Genomic DNA, 21669 nt, shown 5'->3' with positions numbered 1-21669 from the left:
TGCTATACTGTAATTATATATTAACCAAAACTTATTTATTTCATATATTTTTTTAAAGAAGTAGAGACATACGGTACATTAGAAGTTCGGCAAAAACGTATTACGGTGAACGCCAGTAGGGGAAGTTATCCCCACCCGCGCCGCTCGGCACCTCGCTCGCAAGCTCTCTCTCTCTACTGTCTCTCTCTACTATCTGTCCCGCTTCGATGGATCACTGCCTACCACTATGTAATACGCATTAGACAATACGCATTAGACAACTGTCCACAACCACAATGCAATACGCATTAGACAATACACATTAGACAACTGTCCACAACCACAATGCAATACGCATTAGACAACTGTCCACAACCACAATGCAATACGCATTAGACAATATGCATTAGACAACTGTCCACAACATGTAGGTAGTGATGCCTGTGCGATTAAAAAATTTCAGTACAAAAGTTTAGTTCAATATTTCTAGGCTTCTAGTGCTCAGAGTGGAATAAAAATTTCCATGCCTATACAATCAATCATTCTGAATTCAGTGGTATAAACGACAACTAATTAATTTCGTATCCAAGTGCAAAAGAGAGGCCCTAACTGATAACTTGTTTTCCTACTTTGCTAATACAAAAAATCTGATCAATAGTCGATCTATTACGCCGAAAACCACACTGATGATCCCCAATAATTTCATCTACGTACGGAGTTAATCTTCTCAAAAGAATATTGGACAAAATTTTATACGACGTCAACAAAAGTGATATTCCTCGAAAGTTACCACAGTTGGTTTTGTCCCCCTTTTTAAAAATAGGTACAATTATATGGATCTTATTCTTCAGGTGCACATTACTTGCTACAATCTTTACTCATATGCCTAGAATTTTTTTAAGTTATCTAGTAATGTAAATTGTAAATTCTAAAGCAAAATTTAGTTAAATATTTCAGTCCTAGTGAAACAGAAAAAATATTAAACTTTGTTTAACATTTTTTGCAATTTTTTTTTCAGTGCATATCTGTTTTTTCTCGTGTTATGTGTGTGATATTCTTAAAGCCATTGGTCCACAATGTAGAACACAGGCTGCAGAAAACACTGTAAAAACTTCATATAAATCGATTCAGTAGTTTCAGAGAAAAATACACTTAACTTTTAAAAATGTCAACTTACAGAAAACTGTATTAAAAAAAGAAGGATTATGAACTACATGCACCGTGAAATTTAAAGGGCTTATTTGCAGAAACACCCCCTCTCCCCACAATATTTATATTGTTTTCAAGAGCAAGTTTTATACTTTTAACACAAAATAAAAAATCGAATTTTTTACCCCTAATCACTACCTGGAGCCTGTTTCTCAAAAATACTAGTTTAGTAGTTCACCAGTTACTAGTTACCAAAGTATATTTCACCAGCTCTAGTAGATTCTGTTTCTCAAACTATTTCACCAGTCTAGTAACTTGTGACAATTTTTCACTAGTCACATGATCTCTTTCACTAGTCAGCTGATTGAGTTCATTTGTTTATACCCATTGGTAGGTATTGTTATTTGAGGTTAGGAGGCTAAGTTGTTTGTGTTTTGGTTCTTACTTCTCTCTTCTCTTGAAATTCCATCAATTGAAAGCAAATTAACTATACTCAATATGATTAATGACTCAAAGGATATATCATTCGGTGCGTTTTCAAGCATAATAACAAAAATGATAAAGTAAACGACTGGACAAAAAAATTTGTAATAAGTGAGGCTATGGAACTGATACCTCAAAACAAAGATTATGCATACGTTAGGGACACTTATTGGCGCAACATTAAGAAAGCAATTTTGACGAGTACCAATTCAAGTTCACAGTATCATAATATGAACACATTATGTAGCAAGTGAGTCTACTGGCAACATGGATGCCACTTATGACTTGAAAAAAATCGCTATTTTTTTTTTTTTTTTTTTTTTTCAGTTTTACATTTGATCTATTCATAAATTAGTGTCGTTTTGTATTTAATTTGTAGGCTAAAATTGACAATGTCAGAAGAACTGGCAGTGGAAGAGGAAAGCCAGCAAAAATTACTGCAGTTGATGAATTGGTATTAGATTATTAGGAAAAAAATCTGCATGTGTTGCTGGTCTAGGGCAGAAAAACCAGATGGCATTGGAAAATAATCAACATCCCGATTTGTAGAGCAATTTGTATTTGAAACTTTGCTGATAATGCATGACTTCTATTTGTTTGTCTTGTTATGGCAGGTCCCACTATATTTAACAACTCTCCAAGCTTTTCAGCACTTTATTTAAACCGTTCATTATATTTAAACAATGCTCCCGTAAAGGAATAATATTGTTCTTTCTCGATATAGTTTTAGCTCTTCTCACAACAACTTCTTTACTACTTCAATCGAAATCACTAAACCACATTTATTAAAAAAATAACTACAATATTTTGTTTTGATTATCTGAGAAAGATTGCCACTGGTAACTGTTAATATAGAAATCACCAGTCTTTAGACTCTTGTAGGAATATTCCTGTTAAATACTAGTATAATCAACTAGATTAGCATTTTGAGAAACAGAATCACTTTTGAACTGGTGAAATCGACCAATATTACTAGTCTGTGAACTGGTAACTACTACTTTACCCTTGTAGTTTCTAGAAACACAGACTTGCAAAATAAACTAATATTACTACTGTACAGACTAGTATTACTAGTCCGTGAGTTTTGAGAAACAAGCCCCTGGTCGAAAATGCGATAGAAAATCTGAAAAAGTACAAGTCTCCAGGTATCGATCAAATTCCAGCAAAATTAATACAAGAGGGTGGAAGTGCATTATATAGCGAAATTTATAAACTTGTACTTGCTATTTGGGAAAAGGAAATTGTACCAGAACAATGGAAGGAGTCCATAATTGTACCTATTTTTAAAAAGGGGGGCAAAACCAACTGTGGTAACTTTTGAGGAATATCACTTTTGTTGACGTCGTACAAAATTTTGTCCAATATTCTTTTGAGAAGATTAACTCCGTACGTAGATGAAATTATTGGGGCTCATCAGTGTGGTTTTTGGCGTAATAGATCGACTATTGATCAGATTTTTTGTATTCGACAGATAATGGAGAAAAAATAGGAGTATAAGGGTACAGTACATCAATTATTCATAGATTTCAAAAAGGCATATAACTCGGTTAAGAGGGAAGTATTATATGATATTCTTATTGAATTTGGAATTCCCAAGAAACTAGTTCGATTAATTAAAATGTGTCTGAGTGAAACATACAGCAGAGTCCGTATAGGTCAGTTTCTATCTGATGCTTTTCCAATTCAATGCGGGCTAAAGCAGGGAGATGCACTATCACCTTTACTTTTTAACTTCGCTCTAGAATATGCCATTAGGAAAGTTCAGGATAACAGAGAGTGTTTGGAATTGAACGGGTTACATCAGCTTCTTGTCTATGCAGATGACGTGAATATGTTAGGAGAAAATACACAAACGATTAGGGAAAACACGGAAATTTTACTTGAAGCAAGTAAAGCGATCGGTTTGGAAGTAAATCCCGAAAAGACAAAGTATATGATTATGTCTCATGACCAGAATATTGTACGAAATGGAAATATAAAAATTGGAGATTCATCCTTCGAAGAGGTGGAAAAATTCAAATATCTTGGAGCAACAGTAACAAATATAAATGACACTCGGGAGGAAATTAAACGCAGAATAAATATGGGAAATGCATGTTATTATTCGGTTGAGAAGCTCTTATCATCCAGTCTGCTGTCCAAAACTCTGAAAGTTAGAATTTATAAAACAGTTATATTACTGGTTGTTCTGTATGGTTGTGAAACTTGGACTCTCACTCTGAGAGAGGAACATAGGTTCAGGGTGTTTGAGAATAAGGTGCTTAGGAAAATATTTGGGGCTAAGCGGGATGAAGTTACAGGAGAATGGAGAAAGTTACACAACACAGAATTGCACGCATTGTATTCTTCACCTAACATAATTAGGAACTTAAAATCCAGACGTTTGAGATGGGCAGGGTATGTAGCACGTATGGACGAATGCAGAAATGCATATAGAGTGTTAGTTGGGAGACCAGAGGGAAAAAGACCTTTAGGGAGGCCGAGACGTAGATGGGAGGATAATATTAAAATGGATTTGAGGGAGATGAGGCATGATGATAGAGACTGGATTAATCTTGCACAGGATAGGGACCGATGGCGGGCTTATGTGAGGGCGGCAATGAACCTTCGGGTTCCTTAAAAGCTATTTGTAAGTAAGTAAGTAAGTAATCACTACCTGGTTCCCTTAAAGAAGTCTACATACGAGGTGGTACCCAAAAGTTCCCGAAATGCCTCAATAAATGGAATTACACCATACCTGGACCTTATGCACCACCATCATCTTCGAAATAGTCCCCTTTTGAGTGTATATGCCGCTTCCAGTGCTTCTTCCAAGTACTGAATGCCATCTGGAAGTCCTTTTTTGAGAGCTTGTTCAGCACCACCTCCGATTTTGCTTGAATTTCCTCAACTGTCTGAAATCTTCGACCTTTCAAGTTGATTTTCATCTTGGAGAACAAAAAGAAGTTGCACAGGGCTAAATCTGGTGAATGAGGAATAGTTGTTATTTGGTTTTTCTTCAGGAAGTCTTGTACAATGTGACTTGCATTGTAGTGATGGAGAAACCAATGCCCATGCGGCACATTTCCGGACATTTTCTCCTCACGTTCTCCCTCAACTGCCTCAAGATGTTACAATAGAACACTGCATTCACTGTCATAGCATGAGGGACAAACTCCTTGTGGATAATCCCTTCAATGTCGAAAAAACACACGAGCATACTGCTCTTCACTTGACGGGCTTTTTTTTAAGCAGGGTGAAGATGGACTTTTCCACTGAGAAGACTGTTGTTTGATTTTGGGATTGCAGTCATAAACCCAACTTTCATCAGCTGTGACAACCTTGGAAAGGAAGTCTGGGTCATCATGAAGCTGATTCTGAAGATCCCTGCAGACTTCCAGCCGATGCTATCTCTGCTCACCACTCAGTAGTTGTGGAACAAACTTTGCCGCAATCCTTCTCATGTTGAGTTCATCAGACAAAATCCTCTGGCATGTGCCATACGATAGTCCAAGAATATCGCAGATCTGGTCTGCCTGAGATTTTGCACGATCACAGCCCAACAACAGCGACATTTTCAGTGTAATGCCAGTTATCATCAACCGATATTCGGCCATTTTTAAAATGCCTGAACCACTCGTAGGTTTGGGTCTGGCCTAGAGCATCATCTCCAAATGCTTGCTTTAACATTTTGATGTGTTTCTTCAGCAGTTTTCCCGAGTTTGAATCAAAACTTTATGCAGACACACTGCTCTTTCAAATCTGTCATTGTGAAATTGCAATGTAAGCAACATGTAACAATGAAAAAACGCTCATAAATACTAAATGCGTCCACTTAGAACGAAGTCGCTTGGCACACTGACTCACAAGAGCTGTATGAAGTGTCACCTAGCAGCATTTTGTCGTACTAGTGCTCAGTCATGCGCCACTTATGAATTTCTGGAACTTTTGGGTACTACCTCGTATTATGATTAGCATATGTCAATATTTAAAATGATCTGTGCATACTGTTCCCACAGTACCAATTTCTGCATGTCTTATTACATTTTCTAGAGTTATGTTAAATAATGTGAATATTAACCAACATCTTGGCTTATACCCATGAAATGATTTTCATATTCACCTGTATTTAGTTTCACCTCCAATGAACTGTGCCATCATGCGAACTGCTATAACAGTAAAAGGCTGGCTGGTGATAATCGCACAACCACGGCATAGTACTTCCTTCTTGAGATCTTGCACAAAACGCCTTCGTCTGGAAAAAAAGAAAAATGTTATATATTTTTGCTAGTAAAACAACAGAACTATACAATGATCCTTTTATACAAAGGCATTTTTAATAGAAAATCTTTTCTTGAGTGTTTAATCATTTCATAATCACATTCACAAAGGAACTCATGAGTTGATATCGAAACTTTTCCTCAAACTTCACATTCAGAGTGCCACAACAGACAAATTAGATTGGGATTGAACAGGTTACATTAGCTGCTTGTTTATGTGGAAGACGTGAATGTGTTATGAGAAAATTCACGAACAATAGGGAAAACACGGGAATTTTACTTGAAGCAAGTAAAGCGATAAGTTTGGAAGTAAATCCCGAAAAGACTAAGTATATGATTATGTCTTGTGACGAGAATAATGTATGAAATGGAAACTTTTTTATATTTTAGTTGGTTATTTAACGACGCTGTATCAACTACTAGGTTATTTAGCATCGATGAGATTGGTGATAGCGAGATGATATTTGGCGAGATGAGGCCGAGGCTTCGCCATAGATTATCTTCAATTCACATTACGGTTGGGGAAAATCTCGGGAAAAAACCCAATCAGGTAATCAGCCCAAGTGGGGATCGACCGTGCCTAAACGCAACTTCAGACCGGCAGGTAAGCGCCTTAACCGACTGAGTCACGCTGGTGGCACAAAATGGAAACATAAAAATTAGAGATTTATTTATCCTTCGAAGAGGTTGAAAATTCAAATATCTTGGAGCAACAGTAACAAATATAAATGACACTTGGGAGGAAATTAAACGCAGAATAAAATGGGAAATGCCTGTTATTATTTGGTTAAGAAGCTTTTGTCATCTACTGGGTGTTCAGTTCAAAATGTGTCATGGCTCGCTGTATGTCGTCATGTGGCTAGCTGATGAGCCTAGAGAATTCAATCTTCCTACACTTCCGCAGAGGCGTATTACCTAAATGCGAGAGAAGTTGCCTAGCAAGTACGGCGTTCATTCTGAAGATTACTTACCGATACGTACGGTAACGCCAGTAGTGGCAAGAATGTGAACTGTTTGGAAACACGTACTGAAGTGAGTTTTTTTTTCTTACTGTCGGGATATGGGGAGAGGGTAAGACGATTACTTACGTATTTGTTGACATGAACTTGGACGGTCAACATGGACACGGAGCATTTTGATTTGTGTTGTGGAATGTTGCCGTACGCAATCGATGATAACAAATACCCTGTGTACGACTTGCCCGCGCAAAACACAGTTCGAAAGAGGTTATGGTAGCACACAGACTTTACAGACCGCCATCTGTTGCTACGACATTCAAGTTATACCGTACACGTTCTCAAGTTCAGATTGAAGAACACCTTAAATAATAGGCAACTTCTCTGACATAAAAGCTGAAACTCGCTTCAAATCGCTGATTCACAACAGTGACGTCATGACACACTTTCAAATGAACACCCAGTAGTCTGCTGTAAAAATAATAATAATAATAATAATAACAACAACAACAATAATAATAATAACAACAACAATAATAATAATAATAATAATAATAATAATAATAATAATAAAAGAAGGCAATTTCATTTTCACTTGTTTCGATGCTATCCGTCATAATAGAAATGTTTCTGAGAACAAAAGGCAACCCTTTGATGGTGGAGGATTAGAAATAACAGTAGAGTAGTGTGCCTATGTCCCTATTTACAGCTAGCTTAATGTCGTTAAACTTATAGCGCGGGCGCATGCTCAGTACGGATTTCTTTCCTTCCCTTTCGACATCTGCTGGGTAGAAGCTGTTTCTATTTCTGTGCAACATTTCTGGTAGGTGGGCCAGCCGAATTCACGCGACAGGACCCGAACATGTTTCGGAAAAGCAGTAGCAGACAACTTTTAATCAGCTGTTTCTCTGTTTCCGCGCACTTTGTAGCATCATGTCAGAGTGGAACAAAAACCAAGTACTGTAATTAAATTAATCGAGCTTTACGAGGAACGTCCATGCTTATATGACATCAGAAATAAGGACTATCACAATAGGATTCGGAGGGAAAATGCACTGGAGCTTATTTGTAAAAATTTGGAGTCTGTTCGTCCCAATACTATTCCCTCCGACATCAAAACAAAAATAAAGAACATCAGGAGTCAAGGTTCTGACAAATCCAAAGAGATTGCATATAAATCACTAGTACGTCCAGTAATGGAATATGGTGCTGCATGTTGGGATCCTTACAGATTAGAACATATTAAGACACTGGAAAAGATTAAAAAACGGGCTCTTAAGTGTTGTCGGAAAAATTCACCATTAAAATGGGACACACTCACGGACAGGAGAACGCGAATTCGATTATGCGCACTGTTCAGAACATACAGAGGTGAGCCTGCCTGGAGAGAAATAAAAAATAGGTTGCAGCCGCCAAATTACTCTTCAAGGAACGACCACTCATATAAATTGAGGGAAAGAAGACAGAGGACAAACACTGGAAAGTTTTCTTTTCTCAATCGTACTATCAGGGACTGGAATGCTTTACCTGCACACTTACTAAAGGCTTTACCAACAACCAAAAATGCATTTAAAAATAGGCTTAAGGACCTTACTAATAGACGGTAATTATACACAGTAGTTAAAGGGTGTAAATGATATGTTGTTATTGAAGTGTTGTATCAGTGAAGAATTATGTTGTGTCAGTGAAGTGTGTTGTATCAGTGAAGAAGTATGTCGTGTCAGTGAAGTGTGCTGTGTAAGTGAAACGTGTTCCTGTCAGTGAAGCTTTACAGTTTATAGTGGCAGTGCAAAGAATTTGAACAGTGAAATGTTTTTGAAGTGTTAGTGAAATCAGAATAGAATCAGTGAAATGTGTCGTAGTTCCAGTGCAGTGAGTGAGTTGACAGTGAAATGAGTGTAATGTTGAAAGGTACTTGTGCAGATATGAACATATACTCGTGGGTTTTAGTTCGATCTTAGTTTTAAGATACAAATTAGAATATTTCAAATGTTATTTTAAGTGATCGTTTCATTTAATTTAGTATATTCCTGGTTGTTGTTGTTATTATTATTATTATTATTATTATTATTATTATTAGTATTAATTATTAGTATTATTATTAATTGTATTTTTAATTAATAAGTTTATTATTGTCATTATTGAGTGTAATTAGTTACCACTGCCACCGGGTATATACCCATTGCAGTGTGAATAAATACATACATACTGCAATATGCAAGAAAAAAAATAAACTTTCAATTCATTTTAATACAATAAATATCTATTGGACAATTTTCTTCCAGTTCGAAATCTTTACTAAGAACATGGAATAACCAGAGCCTTGAATAGCCCTTTCTCCTGCCTTCTGGATATCCATTTTTTCCCCCAGTCTCTCTTTGTTTTTGTTTTTTTTTTTGTTTTTGTTTTTATTTATTTTTTTGCTTCTCATTAGTGCAAGCGAACGAAACACTTGAAGCTGCAGAAACTAAAACACTACATTTTTAATTGTTAAAATCCATTCTGTTCATTTAAAAGGCTCACCACATCACTCACATGTTGCTCGAGCTCAACAACTAGCCTCGAGTATCAGACGATTTTTTTTTTTTAAATTCATCAACTTTTTGCAAGTTAATTATTTACATTACCTTCAATTTTTTTAATGTTTATTTTCATACATAGTAAGAATGTCATCATTAGACCACGGAACTTCATGCACTAAAAAACTTGAAAATATGCATGCAACTATGCAGTAAAAACTGCTGAAATGTGCGCTAAAAATTTTAATATATGCAGTAAAAAGAAGGCTTTAAAGGTCTATTTGGTTTAATATTATGATATAAATTAAAATAATTAAAAGTAATAATTGTCGTAAGTCACCATTTTCATGAACTCTATTTTTTCTATAAATGTATTAATTACTCATTTTAAGTACATATTTGAATGGGGGTTACAAAATGGTATTTGTCGAATACAGGGGGGAGAGCCATTAATCCTTCCCATTGAAGGCTTTAAGGAACCAACCTGGACAAATACCGAATGTCCCATCCCTACCTTCCCGTGGTGCAGCTGTTAGTAAGCATAATTTTACAAGCTGAACTAAAGGGAGGGGCTACTCATCAATTAGCACTGGTCAGCTTGATGAGCTAATGACCGAATTTGGTATAATTTTCCTCTATTCAATACCTAATTCCCTCTTTACCCTTTCCTATCCAGTCCTCTGACTGAACTCTTACTTTCTTCGACCCCGACAGTATTAGAGCATTCGAGGCCTAGGGGTTCATTTCCCTTTCCTTCCTACCCTGCCTACTTTTCTATTCCTAGTGCTGGCCTGCTATGGCGCTAAAATCGTCCTCCAGTGGCTTAAGGAGGGAAAGTTGGTGATCAACAAGATCTCCCAACTAGGTCCAGTGGACCCGTCGACCAACAGCAGGTGTGGTCCTCCAGACATTCTGGGGGTTGTGTGTGAATGAAGTAGCCACCAAAACATTAAAATATGGTGTTCACTTAAATCGGCTACAATTTGCCATTTAATTGATAATATCTTTGAAAAATATTGGAGTGCAAGAGGTCAAATGACTTTGTCAAATGCCTGGCATTAGAAAACAACAACAACTTTTTGGATACAGTATCGAAATCTTGGGTGATCTCCTGACTGTTCCTAAAAGCAGACGAGAAATCTGCCAAGAGTGAACGGTGATACATTTAGCCGACAGAAAGCGCTTGATATAGGACGTTGCTCGACAACTTGCGTCGACTTGTGGACGAAAAATCTGCCAAGTGTAAACGGTGATGCTACATATAGCCGACAGAAAGCGCTTGATGTTGTGCGACAAATAGCAAGTGTAAATAGGGACTAAGAACAGAATGTCAACCCTTCGACGGTGGAGTGAGGCAAGGTCGTCACGCGTTGCCTGGATTTACAGTACAGCTCATTGTCTAGGAATCACTAATCCTATCTTTGTCCTTTGACTAAAGGAGTAAGAAACTTAGAATGTTGTTCTCAATACATACTTTCAATTTTATACAAGAAGGTCTGACTTCAAATAAGAATTTGTCAGGACACAAGGTTCACTACAACCAAAGCGAAGGTTCACTATAAAAGGAAATATTAAAGTATTTTTTTATGTAGCCTATGCAGGTCGGGACCAACAATTTAGGTTCATTATAGCCAATATCCAGAGTTGACTGTATTATTTCCCATAACCTGCTTTTAATTTTGTTCTCTATCTCTTTTTTCTGGATTAACTGAAATTTGTTGTGGATAATCTGTTTTATCAAATGGAATGCTCTCTCAATTAATATCACTCAATAAAAGAACTGTATTCCAATGGATACCATCCCATTGTGGAATCCTGGGACACGAGAATGCGGATGCTTTAGCAAAGAAGGGCAGCACTGCTACTTACAGACCTGTTACTAAATCTACGTATTACTCTGTGAAGAGATTTATTAAATCTACATACTTAGACAACAACAAACAAAATTTGATAACACAATTCCAAGGGAAAAAATGGAACTCTCTGCATCAAAATCCACAGTTAGTTCCCGATTTACCACGAAAATCGTCTGTGGCTGCATTTAGATTGGCAACAGGCCATAATTGTTTGGCTAAACACCTGTATAGAATTGGAATATATCAGTCCCCTAACTGCCCATTGTGCAACTCAAACCAAGAAATGGATTCGGAACACCTCAAAATCTGTGCTTCATTGGCTGGTCATGATAATACCTTTGAAAAATATTGGAGTGCAAGAGGTCAAATGACTTTATTGTCAAACGCCTGGCATTAGAAAACAACAACAACATAAAATGGAAAGAAAATGTCTGACTTCGTTTCTATATTATTGTTGTATCTCTTTTTGTCAGGGCATCTGTATCTCACTTCATTTCCATGTATATCACAGTGAAAGAAAGAGAGAGAGGGAGTGTCTGTGTGTGTATGCATATGTGTTTATCATTAACCTTACCTTTCCTCTTCTGATAACCGTTCCACATGAGGAGGTTTACCCCCTTCAAAATCGATACTCTCATATACTTTCTGGTATGTGATTCCACTAATAGCATTGGCACACAGCTTAGGACCCAAACCTCTGTAGCAGCCGAAAAATCCATCTACGCTGTAGATGTACGCAACTGAAAACAATTTCATATACTGTAAGTGGGAAGAACTTTGTGTTATAAAACGAAATGAATAATTTTCGTGATTGTGTTAAAAAGAGCAGATCTAGATTGTCTCTAAACTCTAAATTCTAATTAAATAGCATCTGTGTAGTAAATATCAGTGACCAAGCCACTTATTTTTTAATGACCGGGAATTTTTCAGACTTAAGAGTCGACGGCAATTGGGAAAGCGGTAAGTCTGCTAGCGTCTGCATCGAGAGAGACAGATAGAGAGCATGGCAGCATACAACATTGCCACATTGTACTTCAAACACGAGCACAATACAAGTAGTGCAGGAAAAATAAATTCTTAAAAGACAATAATGACCTTAGCCGTTGATTAGATCCTACTGTAAGTATGACATCAAACAAACCCTCTTTCCTTCACTAACAATATTATTTACACGGTTCTCAAACACACACCACATGCTTCTGCAGTCCTTTCTTGTGTGTTGGCAATGTTGCAGCCAGCACTATGATGGCTGGCAGCATTCTGCTCAACGTTTTTAAAATAATTATACACCTTACATAATATTTCCCTCACCTGCTTGTGCAGTACTTGTCTTTTTACAGTCTCTCTTTCCATTTATTTATCTTACAAACAGTATATGTTAGTTAATTACTTATGGCGATCTGCTCACTTAAGTTGGGTCTTGCAACTAGTGCTAAATAGACGACTGTGATCACCTGATAGCAAATAGATACCGTATTTACTCGAATATTTCACGCACTTTTTTTCCGCAATTTCGATCTATAAATTAAGGGTGCGTTAATTAAGCGAGGAATTTCACAAGCTGGTATTTTTAAGGGTAAAAATGACAAAACTACGCAGTTCCCTTACATATCCTAGTAACTTGTCTTCAAGATCAGGGAATTTTCCACTTTTTGGCCCACGAAATGCTTTCCTTGATGCATTTGTTTCTTGAAGAGCTTGTTTTTGTTTCCTCCAGTAGCGAATATTAAATTCTGGAACTGTGAATTCACGTCCAGCTGCTCTGTTGCCACGTGTTTCTGCATATGCGATAACTTTTAATTTGAAGGACGCAGTATGACTCGAATATCGGGATTTACCATTCATTGTTAAAACTTTTAACAGATGGCTTTTGACAGGTTTCCCTTTTCGAGTCTCAAACTCAACTGATGCGATCCAACACAAAGCTTTCAAACCACCCCCATTCAAATGGTAGGGGGAGGTCAATACCCTATACCGGTATTTTTAAAGGACTTTCATAGACGAGAAGGGTGCGCCTGTAACAGGTAGCTGTCCGGTCCCAAATACCGCTATGCACTCTCTCATTACGGCATTTAAGATACCGTACATTCAGGACTCCTCAACATAACACACCTCATTACTTCAAGTTTCAGTATGTACTTGTTACAGTATTTCACGAATATTAAATGCGTGAAATATAAGAGGAAATTAATTTATTAAATTATATAGTAAATAATTTGGGTGCGTGAAATATGCGATGACGTGAATTACGCGAGTAAATATGGTACTACAAAATTTTATGTTTCTTCTGGAATTAATGATGTTTTGTTTAGTCGTTTTCAATTATTTATAATGGTGTTATTTCTTTTCCTTCTTCATTGTATTCTTTTTTTTCCCCCTTTATAATTCCTTACCTACCATTTACAAAAAAAAAAAAAAATTATGGTAAGCTTTGTCTTCTAGGCAGCCTTCACTTGGAGGAAGCTGAATAAAATGTATTCAAATACAGCGTGAGTATAAATGACTTCCTGATTATGAAAATTATTTGTGAACAAACGATTGAACGTAGAAAAATTTTATATATAGCAGTATATGGAGAAACTCTCCAAGTTTTTAAACATACCTTATAGGTGCTCGATATGGGCTTCCCTTGCGACCCTGCAGAATCAAGCCGGTAGTCCAATTCATCCCACACACGGCTAAATGTATCCATATAGATTGCAACGATGGCATTAATGATGCAGGCGCGTAGCTCTAGCAGATTTTCCGGTAATGGAGGTACAAAAACAGAGTCTTTAACATACCCCCACAGGTAGAAGTCACACGGTGTTAAGTCAGGGGAACGTGGAGGCCAGGACAAGAGCTGCATGTCGTCTCTCCTCGCGCGACCAATCCATCTGTTTGGCAATCGGTCGTTTAGGAATGTCCGGACTTCGTTGTGGAAGTGAGGTGGAGCGTCATTTTGTTGATATATGAAATCAGCACTATCACTCTCCAGCTGTGGCATCAGCCACTCTTCTAACATGTCCAGGTAAGAATGCCCTGACACTGTGGGTTCGAGAAAAAAGGAAGGGCTGTACACCTTGGACTTGGAAAGTGCAACGACAAAGACGACATGCATCTCTTGTCCTGGCCTCTACGTTCCCCTGACTTAACACCGTATGACTTCTACCTGTGGGGGTATGTTAAAGACTCTGTTTTTGAACCTCCATTACCGGAAAATCTGCCAGAGCTACGCACCCGCATCATCAACGCCATCGCTGCAATCGATATGGATACACTTAGCCGTGTGTGGGACGAATTGGGCTACTGGCTTGACCTCTGCAGGATCACATATCGAGCACCTATAAGGTATGCTTAAAAACTTGGAGAGTTTCTCAATACACTCGTATATTTAACAATTTTTTACGTTCAGTCGTTTGTCCACAAATAATTTTCGTAATCAGGGAAGTCATTTATACTCACGCTGTATATTGAAACACTCACACGTGAACAAACGAACTCGGAAAGCGTTGTTATAGACTGATTCCGACCGGTTCTACTGTACAAGCTTGTGACGTCACATATCAAAAATGCTACATCGCAATATAGCAGACGACCACCTTCCCAAATGCCGTTGACATTAGACATTTTTCAACATTTGCGAAAGGGAATACCACTGTTTATGACCAATCATAGAAATTGCCTGCAAGCCAATTACAACAATGGACAGCGAATCCTCTGTTCTCAAAACTGTGTTGTAGATGTCAATAACCAATTAGCTGGGAAATACAGTATAAACAATTTTTTTCCGCTTAGATTGAAGATTAATGCAGTCTGTATTCAGTTCTTGCTACTGGACAGTCTCAGTGAATACTGTCTCTTTGGAAGTTTGCATTGCAGTCTGTGTTTGTTTAAAACCCAAGTGTCGTGGTTTTTTTAAAAGTAATAGGCATACAGATTTAAAAATTATTATGAATAAAAGACAAAGGACTTTGCTTAATATTGATACTAAGAAATTTCGTACTGAAGATGTTTGTGACGCAACAAAGAGCGATCTCAGAGGAAAAACTACCAGCAGACAGAAGAAAAAGTCTGTGTTCACTCGTAAGTACATGGAAAACTACCGATACTTAAAATTGGATGCCCTGACAATGACCAATTGCCACGATCTCAATGAGTCATTTGTGCTACTGTTGTAGGAAATGAAGCCATCACAACTTTTTCGAGATCTCAACACAAAACATTCAGATTTAGACAACAAACCCATTGAATTCTTCATGTGGGAAAGAGATGCACTTAAAATAACCTAGAAAAGAAAATTATTTCCCAAGTTTCAACCACTGGTACTCTTTGCCATACTTAATTATGAATAGTTGTGTTAGTTAAATGTATTAACTTTAAAAAAACTGGAAAGATATGTACGAGTAAATTTGTTGACACAAGACCTTCGCCTTACAGAAAAAAGAATTTACCAGGCCACAGTCTCTGAAAGGCTGAGAACAACTGCTGTAGAGCAGGCTCCGCCAGGTCGAGTCAAGATCGCGAGAGGGCATACAGGTCTGCTTACGGCTTCCACTGCATGCAGTACAGTTGTACACTGCAGTCTATCAGTGGTGGAACCTATCGAGGTCGCTTGGGGGCACCGGTGCACTGCATTTTGCACCAGGAATATTTGTGCTAAAAACATGAACCTTAGCAATGTAATGGATGTTGTTGTGCGAACAATTAATTTCATAAGGTCTAAAGGACTTAATCACATGGAGTTCAGGGCAGTACTTGATGATATTAACAGTGAGTATGGGGATTTGCTCTTCCACACCGAGGTAAGGTGGTTAAGTCGAGGAAAAGTTCTGGAACGTTTTCTCCCACTTAGGAATGAAATTGCGTTATTTATGGATGTACATGGGAAACTTGTTAGAAGCCTTGAAAAAATATATTAAGAATAATGCAACAATTGTGCGACGACTTCGAACGCAGATATCAAGAAATTAAAGAACTTGAACAACAATTTCAGATATTTACAACACCTTTTTCAGTGAGTGTCCTGGATATTCCTGCTGAACCACAATTAGAAATACTTGATTTAGAAAGCGATATTGAGCTAATGGATAAGTATCAAAACAGAAAAAGTATTAACCATTTCTATACTTGTTTTCCACGAGAAAGGTTTCCTAAACTGCAAAATCTTGATGCAAGAACATTGTGCATGTTCGGGACAACCTACGTATGCGAAACACTGTTTTCTTTAATGAAGTTTACAAAGTCACGTCACAGGAGCCAACTAAGTGATGAACACTGAAAGCATGTTTGCGATTGGCTGGTACTAAAACAAAAGCTTCACGAATTGAAAAGCTGCTTACTAACAAAAAACTGCAAAAATCGCCGCGGATCTCTGATATATAAGAAAAAGTACTAATATTACAGAATTGTATTTGAATAATAACGTTTGTACTGTTGTTTTATTTTGTTAATTGAATTGTATAGCAATGAGAAGGAGACAAACAGTGAACAGTTTTATTTCGTAGTATGTTAATTGTATAAAAGTGTATATTTTGTTTTGTTTCATTATTATGCAAACATTTATTTCGTATATAGTTAACTGTACCAAATTATATAGAGTAGTGTTTTGAGTATAGTGCAATTAACGGTGAAAGTGTACTTCAGTTAAAAACTGAAGTTAATTTATATTCTTATCACAAATTTTCTTCACATACAGTACAAGTTCTTAGCTCCGCCACTGTGGAAGCAGCTTCCCTTGCCCGCAGCCGTACGTCAGGGCTTGAGGATTTGTACGCACGCCCGAGAGTGTAGTCACTTGACGCCCCCTGCTGTAGAGCAATATGTATGAGAAATACATTTTTCTATAATTTGAGAAATGTTGTGCATTTATACGTACCATACTTAAATACATTTGGCAGATAAAGTGCTGGTTTTCCAAATAGTGTTGTTGATGCATATGGTGGAATTGGTTCGTGTCCAACCTGAAATTGCATGAAGAACTTAGGTCTAGTATTTCACTTAAAACAGAAACTCTATTAAGGCTATGGATCTGTGAAATTTCTAACTTATACATTTTTACACCAATTATAATATGAAACTTCTACCACATATTTGTTACAATGTGAACATGCAGTACACAGATTTTCACTTCGATATTATCATCATCATCATCATCATCATTATTATTATATCTCCAATGGGGGGGGAGCCCTATTTTACATATGTATGCTAGGGCTATAGTTTTACACAAAAAAAAGATAAGCATAAAGACAAATGGAAAAGAAAATTAAATTAGCTTATAGAATGAAAACAAAACATAAACAATCCGTAATTTAGATGTTGTGATTGCAAAGCAAACATCAGGCATCAATTTCAGACATACAAAAATGCAGTTACAACACAAATACGTAACACTTCTTAAAAGCCATCCTCTATAACACAAATATGCAGCTTTCTGTACCATACATCATAAATTAATACACAATAGTCACACAAACACAATCAAACCATAATTAAGACATTGCAGTAACGTCAAGCATCCCATAACTACGGCTCTCATACATAACAATTCAAACATCCGCTACAACACATACACTTCAACATAGTAGATTCACTTCGATATTCCAATTAATTTTGTCATAATTAATTTTTGTTGTACTGAATTATAATTGTCCCAATTTTCAAAGTTTACATATCTTTTTCTTTAAATTTATATTTATTTTTTTTTTCTGATAGATGTATGTAAAATATGACACACACTTTCCATATTTTTCCAATTACTTTTTGAGGAAAAAAATATTTACCCTTTTAGGTGTTAATTTTTCAATTTTTTTTAAACTTATCACATCCTCAGCTCATGGTGATTTGAATACTTTCAATAGCAGAAGAAAACACATATGTCAGTTTACTTCACATGCTTTTGTGGACTTCTGTGCAAAATTTCACTGTGATTGCAGAAAAACTGCATTAATTAGAACATTTTGAATGTTACAAAATGTTGAAAATTGGAAAATCGAGTATCACAGTAGCCTACAGCATGTATATCATCCATGATGCTACAATTCATCTCAAGAACTCTCCTCCACTTGTCCGATCCAACGCAATTGTTCTCCAGTTCCTCATTCTTAATGATTCAGCATCCCCATTCACTCCATCTATCCACCACAATCTTGGCCTTTCTCTCCCCCTCTGGCCACACATTTGTAGTGTCATTATTTCCCTTGGAATTTCTTCATCTTTCATCCTCATTAGATGTCCTGCCCACCTCAATCTGAATATCTTGATGTATTTACTGATATCAAGATTCTTAAAAAGTGTATACAGATCTTTGCTGTACCTCTTCTTCCATTTGCCATTCTCACATATTGGTCCATAAATCCTTCTCAGTATTTTTCTTTTAAAACAGGGGAGGTCATACTCATTTGTCTTGCTAATAGTCCATGTTTTAAATTATGTATATGAGGAGGTCCGTTTCAAACCATATTAAGTCCACTGATGTAGTTTTTCAGGAGAGAAAAAAAAATGTTTATATGCTAGGGGAGGTACATTAAAATATTAAAATTATGAATTATTGGAACAACTTAATTTATCAGAATCAATTATATTTGAAATCACTTTTATCTCAGACTGTCCTGAAATTCAGAAAATATCCTGGACATAATATGGTTTGACATAAACATATAAAAGAAAAAAAAAAATCCCCAATATTTGTAAAAATTCAACCAAAGGAATTGTGTAAGTAATAGGTAACACTCCTAATATTGAATCACAAAGGTAATGTTAATTAATGCTAACGATCCCGATCAGCTTTCTTTTTTTGTTGAGAAAACCCTTTCCTTGACCCTGTGTATATTCCCCATATGCGGGAATTGCACAACAGTAGAATCGACTTTCTCTATGCTGGCATGGTGGCTTGAACAGTATTAAATCAGGATCCTTATCAATGTTTCTGCAAATTGAAATAAGACTACCCTATTGTACATTACATGATTATTATAGAAAACACGTTTTTTAATGGAAGTAAGTCTCCTACACACCTATAAATTTAAAAAAAAATTATTTAAAATGTTACACCGAAGTTTTTCTCGGTGCACGAAACTTGACACGCAACCTTACAATGAAAGATATTAATTGATTTTGGACAGAATATGATTTGACGCGGAAAAAGATGTGGACATAATACGGTTTGCAACAAACAACCAGTTTCATGCATTCTTTTGAAGGAGATTTAATACAGACTTCTCAGCATGATAGAACTTGTTCAGAACTATACGAAATCATATAAAATTCAATTTCGTCCGTGGGTGGACTTAATACGGTTTGGAACAGACCTCCTCAATGATAGATACTGTTGATATCCTTCCTTCCTATACAGGTCTATCACACACATTTTTCTCCTACATAACGGCGCGAAATATGAACTGAATGAAAAGTAAAATTAGTTAGAAAGAAGGACAAAGTCTGTCACAATGACAGCAGAGTATCACTTTAAAGGGATGCAGCTCCAAGCACATGTGGTTCCTTTAAATTCGTCCTGAGGGGCTTTAAATTGCCATAGGATCAAAATAAATAGAGATTTAGAAAACATGAACATTTTATTTTTTTAGAGTTAAAAATATGTGCATGTTGAAAGTATTTGTCTGCAAACTAAAACACCGTGTTTATACACATCTCACAAAAAACCAATGGAACAAAAGAAAAGTTTGCCTTCTTTGGTGTAGCTTTTCTTTAGAATTACCACTGTACGTTTTAAGATTGTTAGCATGGATTTCTACCAATCCTAAGAAGCTCTTCGTATTTTTTCTTGAGTTAAATTTCGAGATTGTGTCTGACATTCTGAAATCTTCGAAATCTTACTGCAAAACTACGAAAATCACGTAGGCCCTAACAAAATGATTATGTAGACTTATACCGTAATGCGTTAAGTTAATGTTAGGCCTACCTCTGTAAGAAAGCCGGAAGAATTCCAGATTCAGACTCTACCCGACTTTCAATGCAGATATATTCTAGGTCTATTTGTTTTTTTTTTTTTTTTTGTAAATAAATAATAATAAAAAACTAAGCTTTGTTCTGTGGCAATTCTGAAATAATTTTATAAAGCTCGTAGTTTGAAACTTGTCTTTAGAACATTAGGCCACTTTATTTTCTAATTGCACGCTCAGATAAGCCTATGATAAATTTTAAGTATAAAGCGTTGTATAATGATACTGATAAAGTGTGGAGTTATGAAAATCGATGCAGCTATTGTAAAGTGTAATTAATAGGTTATATTTCAGGGATAAGAAGATATGAATCCCTTTTAATGGTTTACATATGAAATTAGAATCCTGCCATTCCTAACCTCAACAGTATCAAGACATTAACACATAACATTACCAATTACGTAACTATTCACTTATCGGTACAACCCTGTGATATGTGGTTGGTGAAACTACTAGTCACCTACACATTTCATCATTTTAATTATGTAAATCAATATTTTAATGCTTAATACGTATTCTTCGTAACTAACCTGAATGAGTACTTTGGCGTATTCAATGGGATGTGAGACCGTATTCATACAAATTCGAAGTCCTATGCCACTCCATGTGGATTCATTCCTCGTATTTATCATTTTCGACGACTACCGGTAAATAACTCACAAATTTCAGGGGAATTTGATGACATCAACAATTACAAATCATTATCAGCACTTGTAATTTCCTGCTTTTGTCAGTGTTGTCAACCCGAGTAACTATGTCTTCCTACGTCACGTATGAATTTCCAAATAGTTCAAAGACCTTTGAAACCGTTGCTTAAGTTTGAAACTCTGCTATTATCCTAGATCTATGCTATTATCAAAGACGTTTTATAGATCTCTTCCACAATAGGATTCTGCCAAAGCCATCTATTGGTGTGGTGTGTGAAATAAAAACTCGAACATTATAAAATAATAATTTACTTGTGTTAATAGGCTTAACGTACAAGTTTCTGACGTTTTGAAAGCACAAATTAAAATGGACTGCGGATTCATTGAAACCCTAATCCCTATAACTGCGTGAAACTTTCATGCTGTTCATGATTGTTATTGTGAGCATGGTTGGGATTTTAAGGATGTTTGAAATAAGAGTATGATATCACAGTCTAGTACATACATAGCTTGAGTTTATGAGGGTACTAGCCTAGATCGTACTATGATCTAGGGTACTAGGAACGATAGACTGTGCAGGTACTATTTCGCATTGTCTGTAATGAGGCGATAGTAACGATCCTAGAGGTTAGCAACAATCTATGGATGCATAATAGAACAAATATACAAAAATACATAAAAATTATAATTTTTAGAAACTTCAAAGACCTTGGGACACCTCAGAGATTAAATACAGACACTCCATATTTTTCACATTTCTAAGTTAAGTGAAAAGACAGATTTTTGCAACTATTAGGCTACATTTAAAAACAGATAAAAAAACAATTTCATGTATAGAATCACTCCACCCTACTGTATATACTAGACTGTGATGATACT

General features: G+C 36.3%; 1 protein-coding gene across 1 annotated transcript in view; it reads right to left on the bottom strand.

The window, feature by feature from the left end:
• Nucleotides 1-21230, bottom strand: part of LOC138716375 (mitochondrial carrier homolog 2-like) — a 33334-nt gene extending 12104 nt beyond the window's left edge. Inside the window, exons 1-4 of the mRNA XM_069849400.1 lie at nt 20674-21230; nt 17059-17143; nt 11776-11941; nt 5714-5845 (exon numbers count right to left, since the gene is read on the bottom strand). Coding sequence (XP_069705501.1) covers nt 5714-5845; nt 11776-11941; nt 17059-17143; nt 20674-20775 — 485 coding nt within the window. The 5' untranslated portion in view covers nt 20776-21230. The remainder of the gene's footprint in view (nt 1-5713; nt 5846-11775; nt 11942-17058; nt 17144-20673) is intronic.
• Nucleotides 21231-21669: the final 439 nt, after the last annotated feature.

This window comes from Periplaneta americana, chromosome 16, assembly GCF_040183065.1.
Source record: "Periplaneta americana isolate PAMFEO1 chromosome 16, P.americana_PAMFEO1_priV1, whole genome shotgun sequence".
In the NCBI taxonomy this organism is placed as follows: Eukaryota; Metazoa; Arthropoda; class Insecta; order Blattodea; family Blattidae; genus Periplaneta; species Periplaneta americana.
The sequence above is the reverse complement of the archived record's forward strand: the minus strand, read 5'-3'. Positions and strand labels throughout refer to the sequence as shown.